This window comes from Bos indicus, chromosome 2 (genome assembly GCF_029378745.1).
Source record: "Bos indicus isolate NIAB-ARS_2022 breed Sahiwal x Tharparkar chromosome 2, NIAB-ARS_B.indTharparkar_mat_pri_1.0, whole genome shotgun sequence".
Taxonomy (NCBI): domain Eukaryota; kingdom Metazoa; phylum Chordata; class Mammalia; order Artiodactyla; family Bovidae; genus Bos; species Bos indicus.
The window spans coordinates 122120813-122141916 of NC_091761.1; the positions used below are offsets into that span (position 1 = coordinate 122120813).

General features: G+C 52.0%; 1 protein-coding gene across 1 annotated transcript in view; it reads left to right on the plus strand.

Annotated features, from left to right (window-relative positions):
- Positions 1-319: 319 nt before the first annotated feature.
- NKAIN1 (sodium/potassium transporting ATPase interacting 1) overlaps positions 320-21104 on the plus strand; it is a 46314-nt gene continuing 25529 nt past the window's right edge. Inside the window, exon 1 of the mRNA XM_019979535.2 lies at positions 320-775. Coding sequence (XP_019835094.1) covers positions 722-775 — 54 coding nt within the window. The 5' untranslated portion in view covers positions 320-721. The remainder of the gene's footprint in view (positions 776-21104) is intronic.

A 21104-nucleotide genomic window follows, 5' to 3' on the forward strand; every position in this document is an offset into this window, starting at 1 on the left:
TTTCATCTTTGTGGCAACACGACAGCAATCATTATTGCTCCTATTTTGTTAAGAAAACGGAGGCCCAGAGAGGTGACGTGATTTGCCCAAGGTCACACAGCGAGCGAGCTGCGAAGTCTGGGTTTGACCCAAGCTTGCTCTCTGCTCACTTCATTCCCTGCCTCTTCGGCTCTGCTCTCGGTTTCCCTACCCCTTCTCCCCACCCCTCCGCTTCCTTGGCCGCCCCGCCCCACCTCTCCCCTCCCCTCCTCTCCCCTCCCCTCCTCTTCTCTCCCTTCTCTCTCTCCGTCCTGCCCTCCCTCTCGGCAGCCGCGGCAGCCGAGCCACGTGGTGGGGCCGGGAAACTGCGGCCGCCGAGCACCCGGGCGGCTGCCCCAGCTGGGCAGTGCTGCTCTGCGCTGCGCCGCGCTCGGTGCCTGCGCTCCCCTCTCCGCACTCCCCTCCAACCGCCCCGGGGCGGGAGGCGCGCCCGGCAGCGGGGCGTCCAGACAAAGGAGGCGCGGCAGAGCCGGCGCGCGGGCGGACGGACCATGGACTCCGAGCGCGAGCGGCCGGCCCCAGCCCTGAGGACCCGGCGCTCCCGGGCCCGGCCCTAAGGCGCCCGGCCCCGCCGCCCGGGGCGCCCAGCGCGGAGGACGCGGAGCCCGCGCCGCACGGAGGAGGCGGCGGCCGCCGAACTAGAGGGGCGCCGCGGCGGTCGGCGCGCGCGACCCCCGGAGCCATGGGCAAGTGCAGCGGGCGCTGCACGCTGGTCGCCTTCTGCTGCCTGCAGCTGGTGAGCGCCGCGCGCCCGGGCGGCCGGGCCGGGTAGGGTAGGGCGCGGCGGGGCGGGGTCCCGGGGCGAGCGGGTGGGGTGTGGGTCTGGGTGTGGGTCTGGGGCGAGCGCCGGGGTTGGGGGTGGTCTGGAGTCACGGAGAGGACGGGCGGAGCCTGCTCCTGCTGGCCCGGCTGTCTCTTTGTGTGCGCCTCTCGCCCGGCGCTCCCCGGTCCCCGAGTGCGTCCTGTGCGCGAGTCCCCGGCCCGCCCGGCGCCTGGGGCTCCACGCGACTGGCCCGCACTGGACGAGTGGCCTCCTGTTGGGGAGATGCGCTGTGGGAGTGTGGTTCTCCGGGGCTTGGGGGTGTGTCCGAGGCGGGTGTGTGGATCCCTTGAGGTTCCTGCCGTGTGTTTTCCTCTAGATCACTCGTTTGCGTGGGTCTCTGCCTCTGGTCTCCGCCCCACTGAGCGTTTCTCACAAACTCTCTGCTCCTGTGTGTGTCTCTCTCCGCGTTTCTCCTTGGTATGTGTCTAGATCTCTGACCATTTCTGGTCCATGTTCATCTGTGTGTGGGGGGCTCTTAGACTCCAAGAACCGTTCACTCTTTTGTGCTCTTCCTGCCTGCCTCCACCCTCCTGACTGGGCAGGCCTAAGAGCCCCTCCCTGGAGAGGGTCACAAGGAGCTACTAGGTCCTGGGCCAGCTGATCAACCAGGTGCGGGACTGCCCTCCCTGCTTTGGCTGTGACAACCCTAGCCATAGGCATTGTCAGTCTTTCCACCAGAGGGGCGGGGTGTGGGGGGGTGGAGTGGGTGAGATAGGGCTGGCAAGGATGGGAGTGGAGATACTTGGGTGCCCAGGGAGGGTGGGAGTACCTGGGGACACTGTACATAATCTCAGCTCAGGGAAATCAGGTTCTTGTCTCAGGGAAGCGAGGGGAGTGAATTTGGGGGCTGAAGGGGACCAGCTCTGCCCCTCAATACAGACTCTGGCAAGTGAGTTTGGGAAAGTGATTAAGGAGAGGCCAGGATCTCCTGCCTATGCTAGAGCTGAGATCTAACCAGTAAAGAGGTCTGGTCTGGGTTCCACTTTTGCCTGCATCCATTGCCCTTCCTCCACCACTGGTGTGTACATACAGTAAAGCAGAAGGAAGCTTTGAGTGTGGATACACACACCCCATTCATCTTTCTTCTTTCCTCTTGGGGACCCCAGCCCCGAACACTCCATCCACAGACCTGCCCTCTTGGACAGCGGCCCAAACAGCTGGACCCTGAAGATTGGAGCCCTGCTCCCAGCTGTGGGCTGCAGGGCAAGTGACATCTTGGTCAGCCTCTCTGTGAATTGCTCATCCTTGAGGTTGGCAGGGGGGATTAATTAAGATCAGGTAGAATGGAAACTCCAGAAGAGCAGAGATTATCTGTTTTGTTCGTGCTAAATCCCCAGCAGCTGGAACAGTGCCTGGCACTCCATTAATATTTGTAAAGTAAATGAGTGAATCAGTTATTTGGCAACTCCTGGCTCCCGGTAGAAACACCCTTCTTTATCTCCTTTCAAGAACATAAAATTCCAAAAAGTGCTGAAACTTTCCAAGGAATTTTCTTTCTGAGTTTATTTTAAAATTTTAAACTAGGACTTTTTCTTATTAGAGAAGTAATATACAGGGACATCTTGGTGGTCCGCTGGCTAAGACTCCTTGCTCCCAATGTCGGGGGCCCAGGTTCAAGCCCCGGTTAGGGATCTAGATCCCACATGCAGCATCTAAGAGTCTGCTTACTGCAACTTAAGATCCACTTGCTGCAAATAAAAAAGAAAAAGAAAGAAAAGTAACATACACATTTTATAAAATGATTAAATCAATAAATAACCAAATAGAGCAGAAGATAAAGACGTTTCCTTCTATGCCCAGTCCTATACTCCAGAGATAAGCAGTATTAACAGTTTGACCCACCGTATTCTCTGTTGATGATAATAACAGTCCTTAGCTTTAGGGAACAGTTACTAGGTGCTAGGTGCCCTTGTAAGCACTCTTCCATGTATTAACTCATTTAATTATCATAACGATCCTATGAATTTACTGGTCCTGAGTTCTCTAGTTAGGGGCTATGAAGCCAGGCAGCTGACCAGCATCCTCCCTTGCCTTCTTTACTGGAAAATAAGTAGTTCTGGCTGTGATGAGGGGTGCTTACTTCTCTGTAGATAAATGAAGGTGGCGAGGCAGTCTCCCTGCTTCTCTCTTACCTGCCTCCGTAGCTCTCCCTAGCTCAGCTAAACCCACCTTTCCACTTGGAGGGCTCCCCAGCATAAGCGGCTCTGGAATCCGACAAGACCTGGGTGGGATTCTGATTCTTCTGAGTCTTAGCTGGATGCCTTTGGGTAGCTTGTGAGCATTCCATGAGATAATCTGGGGAGGTGCTCCAAGGAGGGACTTGGAAATTGGTCTCTTGGGTCTGTTGCTCTGTCTGGGCCGATTGCAGAGTGGGTCCCTTCAGCTGTCGCTAATCCCCAGGAGCCTCTGCTGCCTCGCAGTCTCGTTAATGTGCTCCTGGATGGTAGAATTCACCAACCTGACCATCCCAGGGAGAAGGGAGCCTGTTTTCTCATCCAGTGGAAAGGGGCAGAGAAGGAAGAGGCCGCTAAATGTTTCTCAGCTAAAAACTTTTGCAGAAGAACTGTATCATTTTTCTTTCTCATGTGGGGTTTGATGATTACAATAAAACAGCCCAGTTCTAAACACTTCTGGAGTTGGGTTAGACTTGCTTTGGGTGAGGGAGTAGGATGTGAGGGTGCACTAGAGGTGGAAGAAGCGGGTGAGGGCTGAACTGTTCAGGTAGACAAGTACAGGGGACAAGCCTCTGGAGTTTGACAGGACAGACATGGGGTTGAGTCCTGGCTCTGTCACTTCCTAGCTGTGTGATCATAAGCAAGTTGTTTGGCCTCTCTGAGTCACGTTTTGTCATCTGTTAAATGGAGATGATAGAAACAGTTCCCGGGGGACTTCCCTGGGTGTCCAGTGATTAAAAATCTGCCTTGCAATGCAGAACACCTGTTTGATCCTTGGTCCGGGAAGGTCCCCTGTGCTGCAAGGCAAGTAAGCCTGTGCTCTGGAGCCTATGCCTACTGAGCCTACGTGCTGCAACTCCTGAGGCTCCTGCACCCTGGGACCTGCGGAAACTGAGAAGCCACCGCAATGAGAAGCCTGTGCACCTCAACTAGAGAGTAGCCGCCGCCGTCTGCAACTAGAGAAAGCTCGAGCAGCAACAAAGACCCTGTGCAGCCCAAAATAAAAAAATATTTTTTAAAAAAGAAAAGAGTGCCCAATCCTTAGAGGTGTTGTGAGGGTTAAATGCATATAGCTTGCACTGTGCCAGGCACAGAGTAAGCATTCAGTAAACTAACTTTTTTTTTTTTTAAACTGTAACTTTTTGTTGTTGTTATCTTTTTAGAAAAATTTTTTTAATTTATTTTTTTCACTGCACTGGGCCTGTTGCTGCACTCGGACTTTCTCTAGTTGCGGAGAACGGGGCGTGCTCTCTAGTTGCGGTGCATGGGTTTCTTACTGCAGCGGCGTCTCTTGCTGCAGAGCACAGGCTCTAAAGCATGCAGGCTTCAGTAGTTGTGGCCCATAGGCTTAGCTGCTCCACAGCATGTGGGGTCTTCCTGGACCAGGGATCGGACCCGTGTCCCCTGCGTCAGCAGGCAGATTCTTAACCACTGGACACCAGGGAAGTCTGTATTGTTATTATCTTAATGATGTGTATCCTGAGATGCTTCCCCGGAATTGTGACCCAGACATATCCAAGGGCCATCCTGCACTCTTCCTTTGTGGGAAGCAGCACGAAATTGGACACGAAGCTAAGAGTCTGGAGGCCTGGATTCAAGCCTTCCTCACTGACATCCGGTGAACCTGGGCAAGTCTTTTCCCTACTGCAAGCCTTGGCTTTTCCTCATCTTAAAATGGGAAGAACCACTGGTCTGTGTCTCTAGGGTCCTGCTAGTTCTGCCCATCTGGCACACTGGGAGGATGTCTAGACTGGCCTGGAGGTTTCCATGTGTCTCAGTCTGGTTCCACTATGTGGAATATCTTGGGTCCCTTGCTTTCTCCTTTCCTGGTGTATCATCTTGACATTATTAATGTTATTCCTAATTTTTGTGTGTTTCCCATTTACCTCCCCTGCCCTTCTTTCCTGGTTCACCTCCTTCCTGAAACCTTGCAGGCTATGCTATTCTTCCAGTAAGAGGATGAACCAAGGAGATTTACACAAGGGAATCATCATCAATTTCTTCACCATCGTCATTTTCTGGACTCCTGTGCTAAGCACTTTATATGCATTACCTCATTTAACCCAATGAGCTTACATATGTCACGTACTTGGCAGAGTGCCTAGTGTGTGTTCAACGATCGATAAACGTAAGCTATTTTACAGCTTTTATCCTTCTTATTGTTACCCTACAAAATGTGATAGAGGTTTTTATTAGCCCCTTTTTCTGATGAGGAAACCGAGGCTCAGAGAGGTCTAAGCTAGTCAGTGACGGAACCAAGATTCATGCGCTCTTTGGCCTGAGCAGAGAGCCACCCTCTCTGCCCTGTGTCACTCTGCTGCTCATGCTTCAACAGCCTGTGGCCTCGAGTCTCTTCACTGCGTCAAGCCTCAGTTCCCTTATCTGAAAACTGAAATGGTACTATTTCAGTAGGATCACGCACCTGCCGGGCTCCGTGAGCCGTGAGTGGTCAGTAATACATCATTGCCATGGTTGTTCTTGTCCCTGCTCCGGGTGACCTTGGGCACATGCATTCGTTCCTCTGGGCCGCGGTGTCTTTCTCTGTCCAAGAGAAAGAGTTATCCTTACCCTTCAGAGTTGGAAAAAGGGCTTGGCCAGCTGCCGTGTACATAGTAGGTACTCAAAAAAAAAAAAAAAAAAAACCCACTGATTTTATTCTTTTCCCTTCTGGAAAGCTCTTTGCTTTCTGGAAGGTAGTGGATGAGGGGGGGAAATATGTTGCTTCCTGCTGAGCTGCGAGTAATGGTGTGAAACGTGGTCAACCTGATTGATGTCGTTATTAGCAGCAGTGATGGTGAAGACCTGAGGGAGCGGGGTTCTGCAGGGGCCTGTGCTCAGAAGCAGCTGCATCTGCATGCTCAGGGCTTCCTGGGGAGGGGCCGGCTTCAGAGTCAGAGCACTGGCCCTCTTTGTTCCCTATACCCCTTTGGACAACATAGGGGCTCAGGTAATCAAGTCCCTTTTGCAGATGGACAGACTAAGGCCAAACAGCCCTCAACACCCTGGATTGGGGCAGGGGGCAACATATGACCCTGGTTCTGCTCCTTTGCAGGGGTGGGTGCCTGGGCGAATTTGACATAAGTACCCCATAAATGGCAGCCACTCTGAGATCTGGCCTCCAGTACTCTTGCCTGGAAAATCCCATGGATGGAGGAGCCTGGTAGGCTGCAGTCCATGGGGTCACTAAGAGTCAGACACGACTGAGCGACTTCACTTTCACTTTTCACTTTCATGCACTGGAGGAGGAAATGGCAACCCACTCCAGTGTTCTTGCCTGGAGAATCCCAGGGACGGCAGGGCCTGGTGGGCTGCCGTCTATGGGGTCGCACAGAGTCGGACACGACTGAAGCGACTTAGCAGCAGCAGCAGCAGCAGCTGAGATCTGGCATAGAGGGGTGAAAGACCAGTACCTCTGGGATCAGGCAGACATTGCTGCCTTGCTTTGTGACTTCCAGAAAGTCTCTTACCTTCTCTGAGCCTCTGCTATAAAGTAATCAGAATAACCATGGTACCCCATGGCAGTTTGAGGGTGTTCCCTGAGCTGATGATCCGACAGCACTGGCCCAGGCAAGTGCTCCCTGTGGCCTTGAGGTTCGGATAAGTCACTTCAGCTCCCATCTCTGCCTGGATTAGAGATTTTAGTGATCAGATTCATACCCATTAACTTTCCAAGTCTTAGTTTCTTTATATGGAAAATGTGTGGTTCTGCCAGAAAAAATAATAAGAACGATTTCCTTTTTATTTGGTGTGTGCTGTGAGCCAGGCACTACACTAAGCATTTTACATACCTTGTCCCTTGTTACTATCTGGCTTATCCACGGCCACCTGTATACTGGGGACAGAAGAGGATTCACACATCAGATCTAGAACTCCACACCTTCTACCTTGCATGCCCTGTTGTGCCCTCTGTAGGATTTGGGAGATGCAGGATGTGGAAGCTGATGGAATAATCTAAATCTTCCTTCATCCGTAAAGAATTGTTACTAGATGACTAGATGCCAGACCGTCTGAGCTGCTTATTCAACTGCAACCCCATCCAGCATCCCCACTTCTACTCACCGCAAGGCCTGTGTTAGGTTTAAGAGAATTTGTGACACAGGTTAAGAACAAATTACCCAAGAAATTAACCTGTATTGAAGACTTATCAGCCCTCATTACAACTCGATGAGATAGGGACGGTCTTTATACCCATTTACTGATGGGCATACTGAAGTCAGAAGAATGAAATGACTGGTTGCCAAGGAAACAGAAGATACAGTCTAGGCATCACATAAATGATCAAGGGGAAAGGATCTGAGAATAGTTGCAAAATCTGGACCAAGTAGAGATGGTCAGCTCTGATGGTTGAAGTCTCTTTTCTCCTCTAGTTTCAGGGAGTAGTGAGTGATGGGAAGCAGGCTGAGACCAGAGATGTGGGGTTTTTTTAAATTATTTTTGGTTGCACTAGGTCTTCGTGGCTTTGCACAGGCTTTCTCTAGTTGGGGGGAGCAGGGGGCTGCTCTTTGTTGCAGCACATGGGCTTCTAATTGAGGTGGGTTCTCTTGTGGAACACAGGCAGTAGGCACGCGGACTTGGTCGTGGTGGCGCATGGGCTTAGCTGCTCCACAACATGTGGAATCTTCCCAGACCAGGGATCAAACCCGTATCCCCGGATTGGCAGGTGGACTCTTATTCACTGTACCGCCGGGGAAGTGCAGAGGTGTGTTTTTAAAGGCCGGCTCCTGGCCACAGCGGGTGGAGATGGCTTTGGTCTGGGGGACCCCAGTCCTATGCTCTTGGTCTCCCTGCTGGTCCTGGAGAGGGAGAAGGATGGTGATTCAGAGACCGAGGGAGAGCCTCAGGCAGCAAAGCACGCCTCCCTGGGACTTGTGCCAGCCAAGTACCGGGGTTTTGGAAGAGCAGTTGCTGAGGCTGTGCGTTCTGATGGCTTACCCTGGTCTCCTGGCCCCTGCCTTTCAAAGCAGCTAGTACATCTAGAGGCAGGGAGTTCAACTGGGAAGAGCTTGAGCTATGTCGTCTGGCTGGGGGTTGAGTTCCATCTCTTGTCTCTTTATAGCTGGGTGACCTTGGGTAAGACACCTAACCTCTGTGAGGTTCCACCTGCACTTCTCTAAATCAGGGTACTAGTAATGTGCCTCAAAGAATTGTCCTTCCTGGAGATAAAATAGGCTGCCTAGGAGCCCACAGAGTGTTCACACTCTTTTTTAAAAGTACATTTATTTAAGTAAATTTATTTATAATTTTCTTATTTTTTTATTTATAAATTTTTATATATTTATTTGTTTTTAGCTGTGTCAGGTTTTGGTTGCAGCATGCGAGGTCTTCGTTGTGGTGCATGGGCTTCTCTCTAGTTGCGGTACTCGAGTTCCAGAGCGCGTGGGCTCTGCAGTTTGCAGTCATTTGGGCTCAGTGGCCCAATGGCATGTGGGATCTTCATTTCCCTACCAGGGATCGAACTTGCGTCCCCTGAATTGGAAGGTGGATTCTTAACCACGGGACTACCAGGGAAGTCCCAGGGTTCACTCTGGAATGCCTTGGAAATGAAACAGCAGATTCTATGAACCTGAATATCGTGGGATAGGAAATGGACATGTCCTTTTATTAAACTAGTTGAAGCAGAGGTTCTGCTAAATCTGTGCGGCCTTCCGCCTTACTGTCCCTCGATCTTCTGCTGTCTGTTTGAATGAGATTCCCTATCCCAAATGCCCACATGGCATATTTGGTTGTAAAATCAAGTCTCAGGCTACAGAGGCTCAGAGCAGGAGGTTCTAACCCATCACTAACTCCTGGCCCACCTCAGGGGAACTTCCTCACCCCAGGAAGATAAAATACTGTCGGGTAAGAGGGCAAACATTGCTTCAACTAACCCTACCCTGAGTGGCATTCAGCAAATATTTATGAAGCATCTACAAAGTTCTGGGCATGATTCTTGCTGCTGCCCAGAACCATGATTCCTGGTCACTTTAGGGTACAAAGTATGCCCTCAGCTGCAAGGCAGAATCCCAGGATTCTGGTACTCACTTGCTGTGCAACTTTGAGCTGGCCCTGTCCCTCTCTGGGCCTCTTTCTCTCCAGTCTATGAAACCAGGGGATGGAGGAGAGGGTGTTGAACTCTATCAGCGGTTTTCAAACTACAGAGGCTCTGCCTTGGTGGGCTGACCATTGAGTGGTGAGTTCCCTGTCTCTCATAGTGATTAAGGATTAACATGTAGGTTGGATGACTTGGATGTGTACCGATCTAATGATGATCTGAGTCCTTTGGAGGCACGAGATGCTGATTCTAGGTCCTGAGAGGACAGTGGCTATCGTACAAAATGGTATATATTATGAATAATGAAAATTGTGAGCACTTTTGTGCTTTCGCCATGTCCCTTTACCTTGAGCCTGTTCCCCCACCACCCCAAATCACAGAGCCTGGCTGAGCTCCTGGCACTGAAGTGGGGAAGAGTAGAAGTCTGCAGGTACTTTACTCCATGCTCACTCCGGCTACCCGTAGCCCTCGATGGAGAGGCAGCCCTGGGATTATTAGGGTGGGGTGGCTTCTACGCCTCTTTCTTTGGGGGTGGGGGTGTTAGGTTCTGCAGCCCCAGCCTGAACCAGAGACGTGGGTTTTCAATTACACAATTAAATGCACAATTAGGCATAATTACCAGTGCTCAGAGCCCGAGACTGCTCATAATAGGCGTGTAATCTACTGCAGCCTCTGTTTATACTACTCAGCGAGCTCCCTAATGCTGCCAGGATGCCTTCACACTGCACTGTTGCCATGGAGACAAGCCCGCTACCACCATGCAGGGCTGACAAATGGTGTTCTGGTCCTGGACCCCTAGATTGTTTCCGAGGTCTCGGCGGCCAGCCCGGGAGTGGAGGGGCCAGCCAGGTGCTCCCTGCCCTCTGACATACCCCGCTGGTTTGAGCTAGCCTCAGAGCCACCTGGGAGGGCAGGAGGCAGGAGCGTCAGCTTCCCCTCCCCCCGCCCCAGAGTCCTCGAGGCTGGAGCAGGATGGCCCAGGTGCTGTGAAAGGTCTGAGGTTATCGAGCCCCAGTCTGGACACAGGCTGGACAAGGAGCCGTGCACACAGCCGGCTCCCGCACGGTCCTGGCTTTGCTGTGCACTGGCTCCATGACTTCAGAGAGGTCTTCGCCCCGCTCCAGGGCTCAGTTTCGCCATGTGTAAAATGTCCAATAGAGAAAATTTACGGAGCGTTTCAAAGCACTGCCTAATGTCACGACTGCTTTACCTGGAGTAGCCTATTCACACTCGCTGCACCCCGTGTGGTAGACAGTTGCGAGCCCCGTTTTCCAGGAGCAGACTCCAGGGCCACAGGCAGTTATGTCAGGCCGGGATACAAACCTGACAGGCTGACACCAGATCCCACTCTTGGCCTCTAGCATGTGGCCTCACCTGTGTCATCCCACATCCCCAGAGCTGGACCGCTCTTCTCCTCACCTCCTAGAGGAGGCCTCTGAGATTCAGAGAGGAGCAGTTACTTGCCCTGTGTCACACGGCAAGGCAGTGACACAGCCGGGTCTGGCTGATGCCAGAGTCAGGATGGCTAACTGGCCTCTTAGTGGAAGTCATAAAGGGTGAAAAGATTTCCTTCTAAAAGTACACACCGAGAACCCCTTGATCACCACCCGGCCTGGCCCCAGCCACGGATGAGTCCTGGGGTCTCTCAGATCCAGCCCTTCTATTTGACCTTGAAGGAAATCTTGGTCTAGTTCTTTAATAATCTGCCCCAACCTTGGTCACTGTAAACAGAGCATATTGTTATACTCTCTCTCTCTTTTTTTTTTTTTACCTCCTTTCTCTGTCATTCAGCATATTATGGATACTGTATGCCATAATATCCATATGTCCCTAAGAGCTGGTACTGACTATGTGCCAACTGTTGGGGCCCAAAATGATCAAACACAGCAGAGAAGCGACACTGGACCCCAGAGCTTCAGGGTCAGGTGGGCTTGGGTTCAAATCCTGTCATATAATGCATGGTCTGGGGCAAGGTGTTTAACCTCTCTGTGCCTTAGTTTCTTCATGTGTTATGAAGGCATCGATCTGTACCTTGTATGGTGTTGACAGTATTCTCAATAATAACTGCCACTTACCAGATGCTTTCTGTATGCTAAGCATTTGGCTAAGACCACTCACTATATGTTCTGGGTGAACCTTCATCACACAGAATCTCTCATTCCCGTTTAGCAGACAAAGCAACTGAGACTCAAGAAGTTCAAGTGCCTTGCCCAGGGCCCCAAAAGCTCAAGTCCAGAGCCCCTACTTATCTTTACTAGGCATCCTGCCAGCATGGACATGCGTGAGTTCCTCCTGCCACCTCCCTGGAGGCCCTGGCTGCTTGGCCAGTTCTTCTTAGGGAAGGAGGCATCCAGATGAGAGGGCAGTCTGAGGGCGACAGTGCCCTCACCCACGGTTCTGTCTAGCTGGATGGTACCCACTGAAGCCCTAAAGGCTGGGTCTTCTGAGAGGAGGGTATCAAGACACATCACTTCCCCTCCATACTCTCCAGCTGGGAAAACTAGGATTTGCATAAGTTAGTGGTAAAGAACCCGCCTGCCAATGCAGGAGATGTAAGACACCCAGGTTCAGTCCCTGGGTCAGGAAGATTCCCTGGAGGAGAGCATGGCAACTCACTCCAGTATTCTTGCCTGGAGAATCCCATGGACAGAGAGGAGCTTGGCGGGCTACAGTCCACAGGGCTGCACAGAGTCAGACACGACTAAAGCGACTTAACACAAGGACAGTGCAAGTCAATGGCAGAATTGAGGCTAGAACCCAAAGTCAGTTTCGCACACTTCTTGTTACCTTCCTTTTACCACTCCCCACCCCCCACCAGTCCTTTGGAGAGAGGTATCTGGGGCCTGTGGTCTGTATATTTCTGTGTTTGTATATATGTATACAGGGGCTTCACAGGTGATGCTAGGGTAAAGAACCCACCTGCCAATGCAGGAGATATAAGGAGATAGGGTTCAATCCCTGGGTCAGGAAGATCCCTTGGAGGAGGGCATGGCAACCCACTCCAGTATTCTTGCCTGGAGAATCTCATGGACAGAGAAACCTGTCAGGCTACAGTCCATAGGGTTGCAAAGAGTTGGACACAACCGAAGTGAGTTAGCACGCACGCATGCATGTATACATGCAGCTGTACACAGCTGCATGCCCAAGCGTTTGTGGGGCAGACACTGGCACACGGAGATTTGTGGATCGATAAACATCCCTTCTGCTTCCTCCCTCTTCATTTATTCATGAACTCTGAACTCTTTGGCTCCAGAGAAAACTGCCTGGAAGAAAGCAATTAGAGCATAATTAGAACCACTCCTATTATCAACTCTCAGTGGGAGAGGAAGGGGGGCTGCTAGGGCGTAGGGGTGGCCCCGGGAGTTCCCATCACCCCAACTCCTGCAGTTGCCCATTCAGCTCCTGCTCACCCCACGGAACTCAGCCACCATGGAGTCCCAGGCCCTAGTCCATCTTCAGCAGGGAATAAGGACCTCATCCCTGGAGGCGTCCAAGCGCTTGATAAAGCCAGGGAAGAGAGCGTTCTGCCTTGCACGCTGAGTTAGAGTAGGTGATTTCCAAGACCTTTCCATGCTGAGCTGCTTGGGTGCCCCTGCCAGGACCGGAGCCAGGCACTGCAGGAAAACTAAGAAGCACAATATGGCTCCTGCTTTCTAGAAAACATCCCTGTATCAGATTGCATTGAATGAAGATTACAGTGACAATAGGAAATGTAAATTACCTGGAGGAAGCAATTTACCATTCATTGATGGCTGATTAATAGTAATACTAACAGCACGAGCAGTCGATGTTTATGGAGTGCTTCTGAGCCCAGAGCCACGGCTCTTGAGCAGCGGGGGTCCCACCAGCAGAGAGGGAGCCAGCGTTCCTCCTCCTGAACCTGAGGACAGGAAGATAAGACGCAGTGGGGTGCCAGGCACTATGCTTCTCAGTCAGACGCATTTTCTTACTGAATCTTGCAGGGACTCTAGAGGGTAGATACTAATATCTCCAGTGTACAGGTGAGGAAACTGAGGCTCAAAAAGTGACACAGGCTGCCCAAGATAACTGCACCAAGACTCAAACCCAGGCCTTTCGGACTCTAGAACCCTCCTGTGCTTTGTACTTCACTGGGTTTGAGGGTGCAGTTTGCTTTCTCCTGATCTTCAAGTTGGCCCTTGGAAGCTATTTAATGCACCCTCTGTGTCCATCTCCTAGCAGAAGGTAATGTGTTGAATCATCTTATACCTCTTTTTCTCACCATGTGCCAACTGAAGAAAGAATGGAAGAGCCCTACTCCTGATCTGGGTCACTGCTCCCAGAACCAGCCTTGGCAAAGGACATTGCTGGCCTAGCAGATGAGGATCTGGGGCCTCTTGAGAGAGGGTCACCATGGATACAAGGGCCTGGGCTGTAACCAAGGAGACAGCCCCCCAGCCCTTAGACTGTGGCAGGACAGTGTGGCCTCATGATGGGGAGGGGAGGAGATTGCCACTTGGGGCCCAGGTGGACAGAGAAGGAGATGCTGGGCTACATGCGGTCTGAGGAGGAACCCAGGACTGTGATGCTCCCACCTGGGGATGGGGTGGATACCTAGGGACCACAGACTTCCTCTTCCTTTGTCCTGTCCCACCTGAGGGGAGGTTGCCATGATAACCAATTCCCCTTCATTGACCCTCTGCAGGGTGCTGCCCTCTTTCTCCAAGTGACAGGTGGTCACCCTGGCAGCAGGCTCTGTGTCCCCCAGGGGTCTCTGACTTTCCAGGAGCCCCTCCCTTACATGTGAAGATAGATGGTTCTGCTACACGCTGCAGCTCTGTCCTGCTAGAGCTGAGGGTTCACGTTGGACCAGCTTTTGTTTGTTTTTGACAGCCTTGTGTGGCATGTGGGATCTTAGTTCCCCACCCAGGGCTTGGACCCATGCTCCCTGCTTTGGGAGTGTGGAATCTTAACCACTGGACTGCCAGGAAATTCCTTTTTTTTTTTCTCCAGCGTGGGGCCAGCTTTCAGATGTGGGCCTTTTACCAGCCCAGTGATCGTAATGAAGTACAGTCAGATCCTGCCTCCTTCTGTTCCTCCCCTCTCCATGGCTCATTGTTGCCTACAGGGGGACGTCTGATGGGTCTCAGACTTTAGCGTGCATCAGACTCATCTAGAGGGCTTGTTCAAATACAGACTTCTGCACCTTGCCTCAAGTTTCTGACTTAGTAGGTCCAAGGTGGAGACCGAGAATTTGCGTTTCTAACCAGTTCCAAGGTGCTTCTGTTGCTGATCTCACATTGAGGACCAGTGGGCTAGCCAGTGGGACAGTGGGCCGCCCCACGACACCACTTCCATGCCCCTGAGCTCAGGCCACGTGGAGGGAAGCTCACAGCTGCACCTCACACCTCTGTGCCTTGCATTTGCTCTTTCTGTCTCTGGAGGGCCCTTCCCCTCTTCATCTCCTAAGGCCAGCTCACTCATCATCTCCTCTTTGGAGCCTGTCTTCCTGCACCTGTCTTCCTATGGACGCTGGCAACACCTTGCCCCTATTACGGCAGGTATCCGTCTGTTGTCATCTGTTCCTATTTCCACATGAAATCGTTCTCTGTAGACTCTGAGCTCCGTGGAGTCTGGAGAGGAGCCTGAGCCATCTGGTCCTCAGAGCCTGGCGCTGAGTCTGGCCCTCAGAAGGCCCTCAGTGGTGGCGATGCTTGAGTGAGCCCTGTAAGCAGATGGAAAACCCGGGTGAATAATCACAAAGCTTACTTTGCCTACTCTAGTTCTGGCCCTGTGCGAGATCCTGGGAATTCAGTGGTGTGGGAGGCAAAGTCTTGGCCCATGTGGGTTCAGGTGCTGTCAGTGATCATATTGCCGTGTGGGCAGAGCTTTGCAAAAAAGAAGACAGTGACGGAGCCAGGTGTTAAGGGGAGGGCTTCTCAGAGATAGCCTTCAGGGGAGTTGAACAGTCTGCAAGCAAGGCACAAAGCTTTTCACAGACTTACTGCATTTACTCCTGACTACAGCCCCACCAGGCAGGAACTGTCGTCGTCCTTGCTTTACAGATGAGCAAAGGGGGACCCAGAAGGGGAATTCACCAGCCACAAATCACAGCACGCAAGCAGCAGAGCTGAGGTCTGCCTGGATTTCGTGATGCTAAATCCTAAGCTCTCCATCTCCTGGGGCTACCCAGAGTCCAGGCACCTATGTGGCCTGAGACTTTGTCGGGAATGTGGCTCCAGTGAGGGCTTACCGGCTTGCTCGCAGCAGACCCCAGGGTCCCCTGTTAAGTCAGCCCCAAGGCCACTTTCAGGACCTGCCAAGGCACGTCCAGAGGGAGCCTGTACAGCTGGTGTGTGCGCTCCAGAACCCCTGGGACAAAGGACCGCTGTCGGGGGGCGGGGAAGGTGTGGGTGTTGGCCTGCACGTGTGTCCCAGGCCCCCAGACCTGTGTATGAAGCTCCTGCACAGAAGGGACCAGGAAGACCCTACTGTCTAACAGCGCAGAGCCCTGAGGAATCTGAGAAATCTCAGCACACAGCCTGGCCTTCCAGACTGCTGGGTCTGGAGGGGAAGACAGACCATATTTTATTCAAAAGTTTGTCAGCTTGATTCGGAACTTAAATATTTGGACGCGCGGTGCTCTGTTGGTACTTTCGCCTCAGTGTCCGGAGGCCCCCAGATGTTAGCAAAGCTTCTGGACTCAGGGGTGGGTGCAGGCAGAGGCTGCCAGGTGCCTTGTCTGCCTCCGGCGATGCCAGCTGCTCCAGCCTGTCACTGCCTATCTGCTGGTCAGCAGCCCCGGAAGCCACCTGAGTGGGCTGCTGTCCCTAAGCTGCCACTCGCTGTCATCCCCGAGATAGGCCACCAGGGACACAGGGATCCTCCCGTGAAGGGAGAGGCTGGCTGGGGTCCAGCCTGGGAATCACACCGTGCTTGTCAGCTGTTGACAGGTGGGGCTGGTTGGCTCCTGGGCCTGATGGGGGCGGGATGGAGGGTGTGGGAATGCGGCCAAAGGCCTGTGGCCAAATCCTTGACATATGCTAATGGACTCTTGCCCTCCCAGCTTCGGGAGGAAACAGTGAGACAACCGGCTTCTGCCTCTCCTGGGGAACTTGAGCGGAGGCAAGGTGCTCAGCCTCTCCGGGGCCAAGTTTCTTCATCTGTAAAGTGGAGATCATCGGATCCTGCCTCTTAGGGCTGCCCAGCAAATTCAGCAAGAGAATCCGTGAAAGGCGCTCAGCGCAGCACCTGGCCCTTAATGCTTACAATGTGGTTCAGTTCAGTTCAGTTCAGTTACTCAGTCGTGTCTGACTCTTTGTGACCCCATGGACTGCAGCACGCCAGACCTCCCTGTCCAGCACCAATTCCCGGAGTTTACTCAAACTCATGTCTATTGAGTCGGTGATGCCATCCAACCATCTCTGAGGTCCCCTTCTCCTCCCACCTTTGATCTTTCCCAGCATCAGGGTCTTTTCAAATGAGTCAGTTCTTTGCATCAGGTGGCCAAAGTATTGGAGTTTCAGCTTCAACATCAGTCCTTCCAATGAACATTCAGGACCGATTTCCTTTAGGATGGCCTGGTTGGATCTCCTTGCAGTCCAAGGGACTCTCAAGAGTCCTCTCCAACACCACAGTTCAAAAGCATCAATTGTTCGGCCCTCAGCTTTAGCTGCCGTAATTACAGCCAAGGCGAATCGCGCTGAGGCTCCAGGAGGTGGTAGGGCTGTAAAACTCCCAGTTAGGACTGTTTGCTGAAAGGGAAGCTCGTGACAGAGAATCTGGGACTGCGGGAGCCGGAAAGTTCCCAGAGAACATCCCTCCAACCCGTTGTACAGATGAGTCCACAGAGGCCCAGGAGATAGTGGGCCTGAGGGGATGTTAATCCCTGTCTCCTTCCCAATGAAATTCAGGGAGCCTGTCACTGAGGCTCACTGTGGACTGTTCCAGAAAGCGAGCTGGGAAGGATCGTGATTACGCGTGTGATTCCAGACCAAAAAAAACCCTGAATAGAAATAAGCTCTCCAGGTGGGTGGAAGCGGATTGCTCTCTGCTCAGTTCTGGGCAGCCATGGGCACAAGGCTGTAGGTAGACCTGTTCTCGTGGGCTCGATGTTTCTGGGCAGGAGTTGGTGGGGAACAGGGGCAAAGTCAAAATGCTATAGACATTCCCAGGAGATGAGCGCAAACCCCATTCTGACACCTGGTGACCTCAAGAAAGGGCCTCCCTCTCCCTCTCTGGACCATGGGGACACAGTTTCCCTAGCAGGATACAAAGTCTGTTACTCAGGTCACCTAGGGCCAGAGGACCTGAATTAAAGCTTCACGAGCTGTGGGCCCTCGGGCAAGTTACTTTTCTCCTTCATGCTCCAGTCTTCCCATGTGCAGAGCGTTGAACTGGCGTGTTTCTGTGGAGGATTAAGTGAATCAAAGCATGCTGAGCATTTGAGATACTTGGCAATCATAAGTGTTAGCTATTGGCCTCTGTGTCATTCTGGGGATAGAATGAAATACCACCTGTGAAGGACGCTGCTCACATGTGCGCATAGTAGGCACCTAAGAACCGTGACTTCTTGGGACTTCCTTGGTGAGCCAGTACTTGAGAATCCACCTCCCAATGCAGGGGGTGTGGATTTGATCCCTGGTCGGGGAACTAAGATCCCACATACCAAGGGGTAACTAGTGAAAGTCGCTCAGTCGTGTCCGACATTTTGAGACCCCATGGACTATACAGTTCATGGAAGTCTCCAGGCCAGAATACTGGAGTGGGTAGCCGTTCCCTTCTCCAGGGGATCTTCCCAACCCAGGGATCAAACCAGGGTCTCCTGTATTGCATGCAGATTCTTTACCATATGAACCACCAGGGAAGCCCAAGAGGTTAACTAAGCCGTCTCAGCTAGAGAGCCCACACTGCAACAAAGACCCAGCGAAGCCAAACAGAAAAGAACCATGCCTTCCCTTTCTTTCCTCCTGTGAACCAGGCCTGGGGATGAGGCAGGGCCCATCCTTGGGAGGGCCCCTCCCTCTCCCTCCACTCTTGGCTGCCTTGCAGACCACGCACCCCTTCCTCCAACAGGTCCGCCAGCAGCCTTCTGGCCTGCAGCCAGGAAGTGATTGCAGGCGGCAGCTCCACTCCTCAGCTCCCCTGCCCTCCCTTTTCATCTTCCCAGCCAGTCCCTCAGGAAGGGGGATAGGGACAAGGATGAGAAGGTCTCCTGGGGGTGGCAGGTATCTGGTTAAGAGCCAGGCTCTGGCTCCAGAACCACCTGGTTTGCCACTGCTCGTGCCCTCTCCAGCTCTGAGATCTCAGGCCACGCTCCCCTCCATAGAACAAGGATGATAGCCCGTCCCTCATTTAAATGAGAGAGTGCCCCTCATTTAAATGAGAGAGTGCGTACAAAGCACTTGCCTCAAAACCCCGTCCCTCATTTAAACGAGAGAGTGCGCACAAAGCACTTGCCGCAAAACCTGGAGCAGAGCTGCTGTTTAATCTCAGTCGTGTCTGACTCTGCAACCCCATGGACTATAGCCCGCCAGGCTTCTCTGTCCATGGGATTTCCCAAGCAAGAATGCTGGGGTGGGGTGCTATTTCCTTCTCCAGGGAATCTTCCCACCCAGGGATCGAACTCATGTCTCCTGCTTGGCAGGTGGACTCTTGACCACTGAGCCTCCAGGGAAGCCCCTGGCACAAGGTTAAGTGCACACAAAGTACCAGTCATCGATGTTAGTATAGTATTGAAGTTCAAAGCCAGGCATTTCAAAGGGAAATACTTCAGCTGTGTCACCCAGAGGGGCAGGAGGGGTACTGCCCTCCTGTGCAGGGTCTCTCACAATCCTTTTTTACCACCCTGGCTCTCACAGACCTCACATGATCCCTTCCTCTAGCCTTCTGTTGGGCCAGAATAGAACACTGGGGGCAGGTCCCCTGGAACTGATAGATCACCAAGAAAGGAAGAGGGTGACAGGAAGGGGGAGTGACACTCCATTCTTTCCTAGGTGCCACAGATGAATCAGAGCAGGAGACTTGCACAGATGAGCAGACCTTTACCATATGGGAGAGTGAAGGCAGCACAGAAGGAAGGATGCCAGAGCCCCCCTTTACCTCTCCGAGCCTCAGTGTCTTCATCTGTCCAGGGGGGCTAACAATCCCATTCCAGGGTGGTGGCATCCATTGCACCATCTTCTGAGCTGTGAAGAGCTGCCCAGATGTTGGCAGCTGGCTGTGATTCCCCACTGGAAGGAGAAGCCGGGACCTGAGCCAAGGTCTGGACAGTGCTGGAAGGGGGATTCTGAAGCCCCGGAGAGGGACTTCTAACACCCACCACAGTTGCTAGGCAGACTTCCCACCTGGCCTCTCATCAGGATGGCAAGTCAGAAGTGGTTGCTGTTACCATAGCAGTGAGACTGGTTTTCATCAGTGTTTCCTCCTTGGGAGCATCAGTACAGGAGGGGCCACTAAATAAGGCAGGGAATTGGGGTTTTTTCCATCAGGTCACATGAAGAGTGACTCAGCCAGGAGAAATGACCTCCCAACTCATTCCAGATGTTGACTGGGAGCACTTGACCCCTGCAGTAGGTGCTTATCGCTCTCCACCCCCACACCGTGAACCTTTACCCAAAGAGCACTCAGAGGGCTCGGTACCCCTGCCCCAGCCACAGTGGGCCTCCCAGCCCTTCTGTCTACCTTCTCCCTCTCATTCCCCCTGCTCTAGACATGGGGGTCTTCTCTGGACCCTTCTACTTGCCAAGCTCCTCTCATGCAGGATCCTCGGCCTGAGCGGTCTTTCCTCCTCTCCTGTCCTTGCTAACCCCTCTTCCTTCAGATCACTTCCTCCCTAAAGTCTTCCTCAACCACTTCTGTCATACCTCTCATTCTTGACACCTCTCCCATTATTAGCACAATAATAATTTCCGTTTGTGCACATGTGTCTTTGTGTGTGTGGTTCCCTCCCCCTACCCACCCTTGAATGTAATTTCCATCAGGATGAGAAGGGCAAAAATGTCTGGACTTTTTTTTCTCCTTTTTTTATTGAGATATAATTCATATACCATAAAATTCACCATTTAACAATTCAGTGGTTTTTAATATGTTCACAGAGTTGTGTAACCATGGCCATTATCTAATTCCAGAACATTTTTCACTGCCCTAAAAAGAAACCTCAAACTCATTCCCCCTGCCCTCTGGCCCCTGGCTACCAGTAATCTACTTTCTGTCTCTCTGGGTTTGCCTGTTCTGGACATTTGTTATAATAGAATCATACGATGTGTGGTCCTTTGGGACTGGCTTCTTTCACTTAGCATGATGTTAGGGTTCATTCATATTGTGGCATAGGTCATTCCTTCATTCCTTTCTGTAGCTTAATAATATTCCATTGAATGGATGTATCACATTTTGTTTATCCACGAATCAACTGATGAATGTTTGGTTTGTTTTCCCTTTTTGGCTGCTATGAATAAGGCTGCTGTGAAGATTCCTGTACAAGTTTTGTTTGAGCTCTGTTAAATTCTGAGGTATATACCTCGGCATGGAATTGCTGGGCCATGTGATGTGTGTGTGCTCAGTTGCTCAGTTGTGTCCGACTCTGCAAGCCCGTGGACAATAGCCTGCAGGCTCCTCCGTCCATGGGGATTCTCCAGGCAAGAATACTGAAGAACAGTGCCATGCCCTCCTCCAGGGGATCTTCCCAATCCAGGGATTGAACCCAAGTCTCCTGCATCCAGGCAGATTCTTTACATCTGAGCCACCAGGGAAGCCCCGTGATAACTATGGGTAATTTTTTGAGGAGCTCTCAAACTGTTTCCTGTAGTGGCTGTACCATTTTACATTCCCATCAGCAATGCATAAGGGTTCCAGTTTCTCCACATCCTCGCTATACCAGCTTATTTAGAGTAACTGTTCCTGTGGGTATAAGGTAGTACTTCATTGTGGGTTTGATTTCCCTGGTGACTAATGATGTTGAGCATCTTTTCATGTACTTACTGGCCAATTATGTATCTTCTTTGGAAAAATTTCTATTCAAATCCTTTGCCCATTTTTAATTGGGTTGTTTATTGTTCTATTGTTGATTGGAAGAGTTCTT